We start from the raw sequence: 13,739 nt of genomic DNA on the forward strand, positions 1-13,739 counted from the left end.
GCGACTGTGAGTCTGGCCATGACTGCTGTTTCGAAAACAATCTTTAAAATTACTCTAAATCTATTCAAATGTATTTTGTGCTCTATTTAAGTTCTATTATAGTCCTGTATAAGATTTCAAAGTGTTTCTATTTTTATTTCCATCATAATATTCATGCAAACCTTGCCCGATGATGCCCATTTTATAAAATATCATGGGGTGAACCCATAAATAAATGTAAACAAATATCCACATATTCATCTAACATATACTAAAAAGTTATAATAAATATTTTACTTTTTTTAATGTTATACAGGTAATGTTACCCACTTAAAAGAATATCAGGATGCTGTGATATTTTCAGTATCAGTGTTGTTGTTCTGCAATGACCCATTTTCCCCCATGAGGGCATTAAACATTCATCCGATATCATCCAACCTCTAAAGAAGTGGAGCACTTTAAGAGAGAAAAGAGAAAGGCAGAGAACAAGTGGCAGTTAACACAAGATGGTTGTCATGGTTTTTTTTTTTTTTTTTTAAAAGGCCCTTTGCAGATGGCACATCAACAGGAAGGTTCAGGGGGGGAACGCGGCCCCTAATGAATGGGAGGTGGAATCACCTGAGGGAACGGAAAGACATCAAAGGAACCTTTCTCTCGTCTGTCGTTTCCTCCTCACTCGTGTTCACTTCATGCCGACTTGGCACATCAGTTGATGTGATCTGGCCATGGATGACGTTGTTTCCACTTGCATCTTTTCCTCATCCCAGTTGTATTTTAATAATCCCTCTTCTCCGTTTTCTTATTCCCAATCCCTTCCCCAGTGGACATTCCTCAGTTTTTCAGTAAAAGAGCTCAAAGGCAGGTTCAGACAGAACTGTTCACAGAGGAAACACGCACATCAGCAACCTCCAAGTCTCTGACCCGTACGTATTTATGCCTCTGAAGAAGACTGGCAGTTGACAGTTGAAACGTGTCAGGAGATCAAAGTAAATTTTCTGAAAAAAGTTGTATTAATAAATGAAACCTAACCATACTATTCAAAAATATGACAAAATGTATTTTCTGTAATTATTAAGAGGAAGTCAAGAAAACATCAAAGCGATCAGCAGATGCCTCTGTAGAAGATTTGGCAGTTGACAGTCAAAACATGTCAGGAGATCAAAGTAAATTTCCAGAAAAAAAAAGTTGTGGGAATGAATCAAACCATAACATTTTGTTAAAAAAAGACGACAAATTAAATTAAGCAGGAGTCACGAAAACATCAAAGCGATCAGCAGATGCCTCTGAAGAAGACTTGGCAGTTGACAGTCAAAACATATCAGGAGATCAAAGTAAATTTCCAGAAAAAAAAGTTGTGGGAATAAATCAAATCATAACATTTTGTTAAAAAAAGACGACAAATTTAACTGCCTGGAATTATTAAGCGGGAGTCACGAAAACATCAAAGCGATCAGCAGATGCCTCTGAAGAAGACTTGGCAGTTGACAGTCAAAACATGTCAGGAGATCAAAGTCATTTTCCGGAAAAAAAGTTGTTGGAATAAATTATACCTTCACATGTGATTCAAATGAAGACAAAATTAATTTTCTGTAATTATTAAGCAGAAGTCAAGAAAACAACAAAGCCATCAGCAGACGCCTCTGAAGAAGACTAGCAGTTGACAATCAAAACATGTTAGGAGATCAAAGTACATTTTCTGAGTACAAATCATTTAGAATCAAAAAGAAGAATCTGTAACTTTCACTGTAATCAAGTAAAGCTTTGATAGCTCATCATTTTCATGTTTTTTTAATATCCAAACCTACCTTTTTCTACACATACATATACAGAAATATTTATTGATTTATACATTTATAGACATAATTATTTTTGAAAATGTACGTAATTCAATTGCTAACGCTGCAAATCTTTAGGAAAATATTGAAATCAGTGAAGGTCATACATGAATGTACAGTAAAGACACAGCATGTGGCGACATGGTTAAAAATATAATCATGTGACGCTAATGATCAGATGTTATTCACAGGAGATGACAGTACAGTAGATGTCCTATGAAAGATCGAAAGGTTTCTTTTTGTCTTCACCATCAGCTCCAACACAAAGTGAATCACACTGGGAAGAAGAAACATAAATGGTTTATAAATTCAGAAATTGATTTTAAATCGAATCTTAAAAAAACCTACTGAAATTCTAGATGAATTGGTTCATTCTGTACCTTTATTTTTACGGTGCACTAGGTCTAGGGGAACTAACACTTTATACTACTAAACGAATACGAAAACTTAGCCGAAGGTCTGTGAGTTTCACGCTATACACTAAACTGCTCCCCAGGCACCGCAAAAATGGCTGCTTACTGCTCCTCAGGGATGGGTTAAATGCAGAGGACAAATTTTATATCTGTAACAATAATACAGAATATGACCAATAAAGGCGAAAGCCCCGATTTAATCTTTAATCTAAAAAAAACAGACTTAAATTCACATCTCTTGTGTTCGTAAATAATAAATTTTTTCTGTGTATTTTGAGATTATTCCTCGTAGACTTTCCTAAATATGATCACTAACAATAATGAAAAAAAAAATTGAGGAATAAACTGAAAAACAATGTTCCAAATGTTATTTCACAAATGGCCCATGCACTTCGGTCTCAAAAAAATCTGAATTTTGATTATTCAATAGGCACACTGTAGATTTGTAGTTTGATCTAATGAACACTTTTTGAGATATGGACAATTTAGGGAGGGGGGAATGTGTTGTTTTTCGTGCGTCCTTATTTTTTTTTCCATTTTCAGCTTCTAATATCTCATGTACTCCACCACATAGGAAACTGAAATTTGGTATAGTAATATAGCTCCTCCTACTCTCTCAGAAATATGAAAATATATGTTATACATTCTATCTGGTGGACAGCCCCTCAAAAGTTTGTTTGGAACATGTTTGGGCCTTTAGTAAATAACTTTGAATATGTCTCAGCTCCCTGTAATTTAATCAGCTTCGAGCTATAAACATAGACTGTTCACATCACTAATGATTAGTCACATGTATGCATTGGTTTTTGGACGACAGTCTCTTGAAATCCGGAAAAATACTTTTTTTTTTTACTATTTTCATTGGCCCATAACTGCATGCGGGAATGTAAGAAAAAAAATCTGATCTGTTTTAATGTATTGTATAAATATGACTCTTTCTTGGGATATAAATCAGTTTTTCTTTATATGAACTCTTTATTTTGGACCCCAATTTTAGGGCTATTTTACCACTCGCCAATACTGAAAATCCTTTACATGAGGCCATTGTCGCTTGCCTCTGTGTCTTATAATCATTTATTGTTTTTCACTTTTCAAACTAAAAATGTACAGTGTGCCAATTGAATTATTAAGGAACAATTTGTAAAAAAAATTCAGGGTTGTGTGTGATTTTAAAAAAAATGCATGAGATATCCTGAAAATTTGTTGAAATGACATGGAATGACCCAAACGTGAAAGACCAGCAAACAGGAGAATTGAACTCACCTGTGAAGCTTTAACATATATAATCTGATCAAATCCCAGTCTCTGGTTCCTCTCATGACTCCTACACTTTTTTTGCTCCTACCTGCATCTTCTAAAAAGACCAAAGTGGGATCTCAGTGCATACAGTATATTCCACTCTGTCTGAGAGCGTCCCTGCATACATTACATACCAGCAGAGCATCCACAGTGTGCTCTTTAAGTCTGACAGCTAGACAGACATGCAGCATTTGTCTCGCTGAGAGGGTCACAAGGTCGCTTCTCGAGTGCCTCAGACATTTAAAGGTCGGCCTGCGTGGGCTTCCGTACAGAGAGGAGGAAACAGACGAAGATAACCTGTCACCTGAGTGTGATTTCTGCTGCTCCAGTGACAGCGTCGACCTAAAACTAGGCCAAAGGATGAGCGGTAAATAAATGAGCTTTTCTGCTTTCTGACCGCTTCTCTAACACTTTTAGTCAAAGCTCCATCGCTCGTTCTTGGCGCTTATTGTCACAGCACACTCATCAGGCGCTAAGAGGGTACGGTGAATACTTTCACTGCAATTATAACCCAAACCTCGCCACTCACAGCGTGCACATGAAGCACACTCGAACAGTTCAACCCCTGTGGGCAGAAAGTTGCAGCAGGAGAGGAGGAAGTGATTTTGGATGCTGAGGCACGGGTACTGATGAAAACATCTCTGGCCACCGAATACAAAGCCATTCCCTTTTTTTTTTTTCACTCCATGACAACCTCATTTATCTATTTTCTCCTGTTTTTGCTTGACCTTCTCCTGTACCGTACTCTGTACAACCAAAACAGTCAAATATGTGATTAGAGGCAACACATTTGTCGTGTAAGCCAGTGAGGGAAACGCGTCCTCAGCCCTTTTTTATTCTGATTTGGTAAACAAACAAATGCATTGAGAGCATGTACACGCTCGGATGATGGATGAAATGTCTTCAAGGAAAACAACAGCGATCCTGTTTGGAGGTTGAAAAATAGAAAATAGAGAAAAGAACAAGTGAACCGGTGTAAAGTGACTTTTTATCTGTTCATAGCATCAAAGTAGGAAAATCACCCTGAAACCATTAGAGTGGTTACTAAAAAAAACAATGTAGGAGGACAAAACATGAATTCTAAGGTAAATCACCTAATAATTCCGCTCCCTATATCCCAGTTCATCCAAATTCACAAATTAGATCAAACTTGCCAATACGTGGATGATTGCAGTCATTTTTGAATTGCAAATTACATTCAAAATTTAGAGAAAATCGATTGCAAAATGAAGGAATTTTTAAATTCAAGATCTTGGAAGTGCTAATAAGTCAATGACGTGACACCTAAATATGCTAAAACCTGCATTTTTTAGTTAAAAAAAAAAGGTTTAATTGGATTAAAAGACACCAAATGTGTAGTAACTTAGTATATATGCACTCACTTTTATTTAATGTTACTAAATTACTTCTGTAATTTATTCTGTTAGTGTCAAAATATCATGTAGTGCAACTGTCTGTCCATGAATGCTGTTTTGAAAAAAATCTTTAAAATTACTCTAAATCTATTCAAATGTATTTCTGCCCTTTTTTAGTTCTATTATAGTCCTGTATAAGATTTCAAAGTATTTCTGTTTTCATTTCCATTGTAATATTCATGCAAATCGTGCCCGATGACGCCCATTTTATGAAATATCATGCAGTGAAATTATTATAAGTCATTGACCCTTTAAAATCTGTCTCTTATTGCATGAATATAGTAAATAACCTACACACATCATTCATTTTAAAATCAAAATTGACCTATAAAATGGATCAAACTAAAATGAAATATCCCAGAGTGTTTTACTTTTACTAATTAAATAATGTACAATGTGTTTTCAAGCACTCAGGGAACAGCTGTTTAGCTGTTATATTTGGTCAGTGAAGGTGTTCTACCTAGTGGTAAAGTTTTAACCATTGTTTGTTCAAGCATTTGGTAAAGTTAATAAAATAATTTTAAAGTCAAACATCAAAGTTGCAGAAAACCTTTATTAATGATGCTGAACTTACTTCAACTAAAAGTCATAGATGGCCCACTTTTAATGTTAATTTATCAACATTAAAAAATAAAATAAAATGCATGTTTATTTGTCATTGGAGTGGACAATAGGAATGAATGGTCTAGTGTCCAGCCAAGGTTTCCGATACGTGTTAAAATCCTCTATTTCCTTCACTTCTTTTTCATGTTTAATGAACAAAATGCAGTCACTCTATGGCAGTATAGATGGTTTATTTCCTCTTTTGCCATAAGTGAAGGAACTGTTATTCTCCCATTTTACACGGAAGTATTTTATTTATTTAAAAAACAGACTTTGCCTTGTTTTCCATGAATACTGTTGGGAGGTGATGAACATTCTCCCATTTCTTTTTGTTTCCCATTCAGGCATGTGTTTTTTTCCATGTTTGTCTTCTGCTTGTCAGTGTTGCTTTTACAAATCATATTTAAAAAAAAAAAAGAGAAAACAGTGCAGGGGGCCCATATACAAGCCCAAACACATAACAGGATATTAGATACATCTGTTCAGACATCCCAGCACTAATAAAACCAAACATGATTATTCAGCTACTGTGTGGCTGCCATTCCCATTCCTAAAGGGAAGCTGAATCAACTCATTCATTCCTGATAAAATGCAGCGGTTGGACTGTGGGCTTCATACATTACATGTAGCAGCATGAACATTTACCTGTGTGTGTTTTAACTCTATATTTAGGTAGATACTGTATATAGTTGAGGTATGGTGACACAAAATTTCAAACAAATCAACTTAAGTTAATATGTTTAATATGTTATTCAGACAACGGTTTATCAGGAATTTTACTTTGAGCTCCTGACATGTTTTGACTATCAACTGCCAGTCTTCTTCAGAGACGTCTGCTGATCGCTTTGATGTTTTCTTGACTTTTGCGTAGTAATTATTTCCAGGTAGTTAATGTTGTCTTCTTTTTGAATAATGTGTTAAGGTTTCATTTTTTTAGACAACTGTTTTTCAGGAAATTTACTTTAATCTCCCGACATGTTTTGACTCTCAACTGCCAGTCTTCTTCAAAGGCGTCTGCTGATCGCTTTGATGTTTCCTTGACTTCCGCGTATTAATTCCTGCAAGTTTTTTTCTCTTCTTTTTGAATATGTGTTATGGTTTAATTTATTCAGACAACTGTTTTTCAGGAAATGTACTTTGATCTTATGACATGTTTTGATTTTTCAACTGCCAGGCGTCTTCAGAGGTGTCTGCTGATTGCTTTGATGTTTCCTTGACTTCCGCATATTCTGAATGAATGAAACCATAGCGTATTATTCAAAAAGAAGACAAAAATAACTGGAATTATTACGCCGAAGTTAAGGAAATATCAAAGCGATCAGCAGACGCCTTTGAAGAAGACTGGCAGTTGAGAGTCAAAACATGTCAGGAGATTAAAGTAAATTTCCTGAAAAACAGTTGTCTAAATCAATGAAACCATAGCATGTTATTCAAAAAGAAGACAGAAAGAACTTGCTAGAGTTATCCACCTAAAAGTGTTATGTCATTTATGTCTTTATCTTGTATTGTTGATTCACGGTTGTTGTAATTTATCAAAATAGATTTATCAGCAAAAAAAGTAAATTATCCTTTAAAAAAACTTTTGTTTAGTGCATCCTATGGGCTGTAGCTAAATTAATTTAAAAAAATTAATGTTTTTGGTAATTAAACAAATTCTAAGCATTTTATGTGCATGGGTATGTGATATGATTTTAAGCTTTTGCATCATTGTGTGCAACAGAAGTCACAAAAACTGGAAAGCTATTATTTTTTTTAAATGATTTTCCAAAACAATGAAGCTGCACTATTTCTCTGCCTGCCATATCTTGGTAATCACGCCTAACACATTTCTTTTTTGTAATTATCATTATTGCTTTCTCCACGCAGCATCATAGTCAAGTCGACCCATTTCCTAGCCAAGCCGTTCGTTCCTTAATCATTTTTCCTGCTCACTAGTGGAGGTCCTGCTGGCCCAACGCCCCGTCTCCACTGATTCAGCCATCTGTTGGAGCACAGTCCAGTATTCACTCGTGCCACATACTGATCCTTTCATTAGCCTCTACTTCAGGCCCCAACTGTCAAAGCCTTGACTGTGTTTGCAGGCAGAAAGTGACTGAGGTTGATACACAGAGATACAGATACATACAGTAACTCAAACACTCACACCACTCTCTCAAAAAATACCAAACCAACTAACAAAATTTGTATTAACAAATTAAAAGAATTTTTTTTTTTACTTAAGGAGAATGAATTTTCTGATAGACAACTTGAAAGATGTTTCTGAAAGTTGGTTTACAAATCCATAAAATCACCAAAGTGATGGTCCATTGTTATTTGAATCTGTGACAACCACTTTTATTTAATAATCTGAATAATATCACTGTTATCCACGAAGTGTAATATTATTTTTTGTGCCATATTCGTCTAAAAGATGTAAATCCTTGATTTAATCAGAAATGAAATGGGTTAAAATTGAGCAAAAATTGTGGTTAAATGAGATTTTAAAACAGAAATTGGTTAAAAACAAACAGAAAAAAGTGGTAAAAAGGGTTCAAGGGTCTATAATGGAACAATTAATTTAACCTGGCAAATACTGGGCATGAAAAATCATGAATGTGGTTAAATTGTCAAAAATAAGCATGAAATATGGTAAAAAGAGGTTCAAAGTGACAATAATGGATCAACATGTGCGACATTAGGTGGGAAAAGTGGTGGAAAGGGTTTATAAGTGCTGAAAATGTCTTGAAAGTGGTACAAAATGTGCAGAAATGAAGGCATTAAAATTTCGGAAACCACATGTGATGTAGAAACAACAAAGGAAGTTTGCGTCACCGGATTGGCACAACCGGGGCCCCACCCTGGAGCCAGGCCTGGGGCTGGGGCTAGGGCTAGAGAGCGAGTGCCTGGTGTCCAGGGCTCTGCCCACAAGCCCCGACCGAGCAGAGCCCAAAAAGATGACGTGGGCCCGCCCTCCCGTAGGCTCACCCCCCCAAGGCTGAGAACCCCTGCTGTAGTTTTTTATCTGATTTATTTCTAGCCAATCTAACAGATGTCACATTCAATGAATGCTTTATCACATAATCAGGTCTCCCTGTCTCATCAGTTTGATCTTTTTACTCTAGTTTTTTTTTTAATTCATCCTACTTTATGTGTTTTATAAGCATCAAGATCAAATAATTGTTATTTCATAAGAAAGAAGAACACACAGAGAAACATCTGTGATGAAAAGAGAAAAAGTCTATCAGCTTATATAACACTCAGGGAAAATAACAAAGGAGCCGCCTAGCGATACTTGTCTCTACTAGTTATGTTTAAATAAACTTACAGCTCTACTACTCCACACACAGTGAGACAAGACTAGTTAATGAAATCAGCACAGAAGAACATTTTTTATAGACATTAGGCAAAATAATCATCAAACCACAGGGATTAGTTTGGTCTGATTTCACTTCATCTAATGTGAGATACGAACACATTTGGAGCCAACAGAGATATTTCAGGTCTGGTGTTTAGTCTTGTCAAGTTAAAGGAACTCTTTTTCTCTACTGCATGTGACTGAGAGGGAGATTTGTAATCATATTATTGTTAATTTAATGTTTTTACTACTGATTTTAAAACTGTTAAACTTTTTAATCATGTAAAGAACATTGAAATGCCCTTGCCTTTTTTCAACAACGTTTTCGGAGACTTTTCTGTGAACTTTGACCTCGTATTTATCAAGTAATTAAAAGTCATGCACATTATTATTCACATTATTTATTTAATCATCTATTTATCTTTATATTTATTTATTTATTAATTCACTCATTTATTTATTTATTTGCCAGAATGAAAAAAAAGGTTTCTTAATACCTGAATCCCAAATAATATTGATTTTCAGATTAAATTAATCTATAACAGGTCTATAGGTTGTCACACAGTTTACTTTAATCCCATGAAACATTTGTTAAAATCAGGTAAATCTGGGCAGTTTTAGTTGAAAGGGGAAAAAGTCAGTTTCAACATGATTATGCCATATTCCTTCCAGATTGGTCCAGTTTAACATGCTTTATGGACGTTTGGTGTCTTATTGAGTTTTGAAATATGGTGTTAGACAGCTGGGGGATGTTGAACATTCCTCTACTTTAAAGTTTAATAAGAATGTACAAAAAATAATACAAATACAAAAATGTTTGGACTCGTCCATTTTCTGTTTTATGTTGTCTACTGATTGATGGTGGATTAGTAGTTGTGGATCAATGTGTGTTGATTAGTGATGTTGTTTGTAATGACTGGTCTTTCTTTGTTGTTCTCCAGGCTTTTCTTTGGTTCTACAGTAGATACATCGTGGGAGAACCTCTGCTGACCACACAGTTGTTTCTTCTCTTCATGCTTTATTCCATCATTCCCCAGCTCATGCATATGGATATTCAATCATTGCGGCGCACAGGCAAGCAGACAGAGCGCAGGAAATATGGATTGATGGAGAGAGTCCAAGTGCTTGCTGATCGATGTGCCAAATATGAGCAGTGGACGATTTAACTCTGGGCAGATGATGGAGCTGATTGGAAGGAGTTTTTTCTCAAGCTTCTGACTCTTAATCATCTATTATTCCAAATGGCAAAATAAGTCAGAGTGTTGCAGAGGCAATGACCTAATTCAGATGAAATGACCTCACGCTGATAAGCAGCCGCCTCCTGCGCTGGGTGATGGAACTTACTCGTAAAAGGACTCTTATCGTTGAGGCTGGAGTGTGTGAGGTTACATGAAGGTTCTGTGTGTGACGGTTTAAGTTTGGTGCTAAATACGGACATGTTGCGGCGTGGACTCATGGGCTGGGTGTCTCGCGTTGGTGGGATGTTGGTGCTCTTCTCGTGTTCCGTCTCTCTTCTCTATGTGATGACGTGCAGTCCTCCACACTCCGATGAGCCTCCGCTGAGTCATGCTTTACCCCGCGCTGAACCCAACCACCCAGGCCTGGCGGGAACAAGGCCGGATGTTGGATCGGTGGCTGGTGGGACGGGTGGACCAGGGCCTGGGGCCATACCAGGAGCCCACTCGTACCAAGTTCTACTTCAGGAACGCGAGGAGCAGCACAGACTCCACATCTCGTCTCTGAAAAAGCAGATCGCTCAGCTGAAGGAGGCGTTGCAGGAGCGCAGCCTGCAGCTGAAGGGAGTGCAGGACAGCCTGAAGAAAATTGCTGATGCCCCGGCGGAGGCACAGGAAACCAGAGTCGGATCAGAAAGACAAGGCGTAGAGGAGCCGCAGGGGCTCAAAAGCCATCAGGCAGACCTCCAGGAGTTCCTGAGGAGCCAGCTGTCCAAGGCTGAAGTGACCGCTGGCTCCAGACTGCCCAGCGAGTACGCCGTGGTGCCATTCGAAAGCTTCACCCTGCAGCGGGTGTATCAGCTAGAGATGGGTTTGACTCGACACCCCGAGGAGAAACCTGTGAGGAAGGACAAACGAGACGAGCTGGTGGACGTGCTAGAGAATGCTCTGCACATCCTCAATGCACCGTCATCTCTGCAGGACGGAAAAAGTGCAGCGCGAAAACCCCGGACCAGCAAAATCTACACGCCGTCTGACTTTGTTGAAGGTGAGAACATGTGTCCACACAACAGAGGGGGCGGAGCTATAGAGGTGGGTGGAGCAACATACTTTAATACCACTAGATTTCAACAGACCTATCGACGGGCAGAGGTGTAAAGCAGTGGTTCTCAAACTTTTTTTGGCTCAAGTACATCCTTTGTCTTACTTTGACTCCAAGTACTCCTTTATGTCCAACTACTTTTGCTCAGGATTCTGTGAAAAAACTTATAGAGCATAATGGTAGAATGAATGAGTGATAACACACATTTGAAAGAATCTCATTTTGTAAATAAGTGGAATTAAACAATATTTAGTGCCTCCCGAATAGATTTATTTCTATACTTTTTATCATTTATGGTCATCTCGCTCTTGATGTGGGACCAAAACTGACCCTTGTATTTCTTTGTATTATTAACTTTAAAACTAAATTAAGGCTGTTTTGGCACCGTGCATTACGTTTAATCTGGTTGGTCGGCTATGATGTGATGCATTTAATTGTTTGGTCATTTCAGTTTTTACTGTACACTGCTTTATAACCCCTCCCCCCTCCCTCACTGCCTACCTCAAAAATGAATTAAAACAGTGAATAAAGCTCTCAGAGCATGTGTGAAAAGTATTCAGCTGTCTTCAAGGTACAATTGATTGTACGATAAATGTTCCCTGGAGGGTCAGAAACGTCCACCTGTGTTTGTGCGCTGCTAATGTCAGGATATCCTCCAAGTTCTGTTTTGTTCAGCTCTGATCAAAAGCTCAGGAAATGAGCAGAGCTGCATCTCGTTCACGGTGAAGCATCTCATGCAACATAGCGTGTGTGTGCTCGTGCACGTGTGTGTTTGAAGGTCACTGTAGTCAGAGTAGGTGTTCATTTGATAGATGTGTGCACATTTTGTACAGTAGGTAGAGCTGGTATGAAAGTTTGCTCAAGTGGTGAACTTTTCTTAATTAGAAAGGTTGTGTTTGTTGTTGCACGTGTCATATTAATAATGTTTATTCATGTAACACAACCTTGGGAACTGAAAAAGCAGTCTTTCAGTTTGGAAAAAAATCTGTTTGCGTTTTCATTTGTGTTTTTAAAAGAAGCTTAAATTAAAATTATGAATTAATATTTAAAAACATATTTAAACAGTAAAATGATCAATATAACATAATTATGACTTAATATCTTATTATTATGATGTAAACATTTCTTATTATTATTAGATTTTTCCTATTTTTGTTTTGTTTTTGTTTTTTTAAAACCGTAGTGTATTTCATGGTGTTACTTTTCTGCCTTTTGTGAAAAACTAAGAAAAGTGAAACAATAATAATAAACAAAATTATTGTTATAATTATGAGAAAGTATCAAATAATTATGCAGTAAGATTTTTTTTATTATTAATAATTTATTATCCAGGACATTGTTGAATTATTGTTTTTTATTTTTTAAACCGCAGTATATTTTATGGTGTTTCTTTTGTCCTGACTTTGAGGGACAAAAGATACATCCAATAAAAGTTAAATTACACCAATTTCATTCCACATTTGATCGTTTAGCACCAGGGATTGACAGAACATCTCAGTTGTATATCACAATGAAAAACAATATTAGCGTGTGATGTTTTTTAAAATAAGATAATGGCTCTCCTCTAGCATCTGTAGTTCAAGGTCTCTGTGTTGTTATCGTGAGCAGACAGTGAAAGTGAAGCCTGCTTATAATGAAACCTAGACTCCCTCTGATACGTTGAGCCTCATTATCTCAAGTGGACTTAAACATTGATTTACAACAAATCTCGTATAAGCAGCATTTTTATCTGCAGCCAGACGAAGCTGGGATGGACAAAAAAGTCTCTGGGGTGATTTTAATTTTGTCTTTTGGCTGCATTTATGAGCCATTGAATTGAAACTGTACACAAACACACTGGAGTTTAGGCTCGAGACGGCTAGATAGACAGTAGGACAGAGACAGGATGTGAAGGCGTTTAGTCTAAACCGTTCTAGGTATTTACTGATTGAAAGCTTATCACGTCCTTGGGGAATGAAGGCCTCCCATCACAGGAAGCGCTCCAATCTAAAAGTAAGAAGCTACGATCTGATTAGCTATCAGAGAACCCTCTGTCCTCTTCTTCTTTTTTACATCTGTCCTCCTCACACTTCCATCTGTTCTTCATGTCTCCTTTGTTTCCGTTCTAAACCACTCCGGAGATCATACGCCTCCTCTCACTCTCCCACTGATGACTTTTCATTTTCCTACTTCCCAAAAATGTGTTTTTCCATCATACCTAACTGCATACCCCCCCCCCCCCCCCCCCCCCCCCCCCCCCCCCCCCCCGCCCTGGTTTCTTAAACTTACTGGGTCAGTTTGCAAGTTCCAGACTTAGTAATGGCTGAGTAATTGTGAGTCAACCTCTTGGTAATTAGCTAATGGGAGGGTTAGAGCCAAGACGAAATGACCAGAACAGCCTAGATGTGTGTACAGATGTGGCTCCAGGCCAAATAGAAGCTAGTGCACAGACGATGTGTCATCTGGAATGATGAGTTTAATCCTTTTTCATAAAGAAAATGTCTGTGTCAGATAGTTGGACATCATACAATCATGATTGATGTTATTCATTGTGAACAAATGGTAACATCTTGGGGATGTCTACATCTTCTCTGCAGCTATGTGT

At 37.4% G+C, this 13,739-nt stretch overlaps 1 protein-coding gene across 1 annotated transcript in view; it reads left to right on the forward strand.

Moving 5' to 3' along the window:
- csgalnact1a (chondroitin sulfate N-acetylgalactosaminyltransferase 1a) overlaps nucleotides 1-13,739 on the forward strand; it is a 40,537-nt gene that overhangs the window by 3,801 nt on the left and 22,997 nt on the right. The window contains exon 2 of the mRNA XM_028462524.1: nucleotides 9,820-11,101. Within this exon, the coding sequence (XP_028318325.1) occupies nucleotides 10,315-11,101 (787 nt within the window). The 5' untranslated portion in view covers nucleotides 9,820-10,314. The remainder of the gene's footprint in view (nucleotides 1-9,819; nucleotides 11,102-13,739) is intronic.

Source organism: Gouania willdenowi, chromosome 12 (genome assembly GCF_900634775.1).
Source record: "Gouania willdenowi chromosome 12, fGouWil2.1, whole genome shotgun sequence".
Classification (NCBI taxonomy): Eukaryota; Metazoa; Chordata; class Actinopteri; order Blenniiformes; family Gobiesocidae; genus Gouania; species Gouania willdenowi.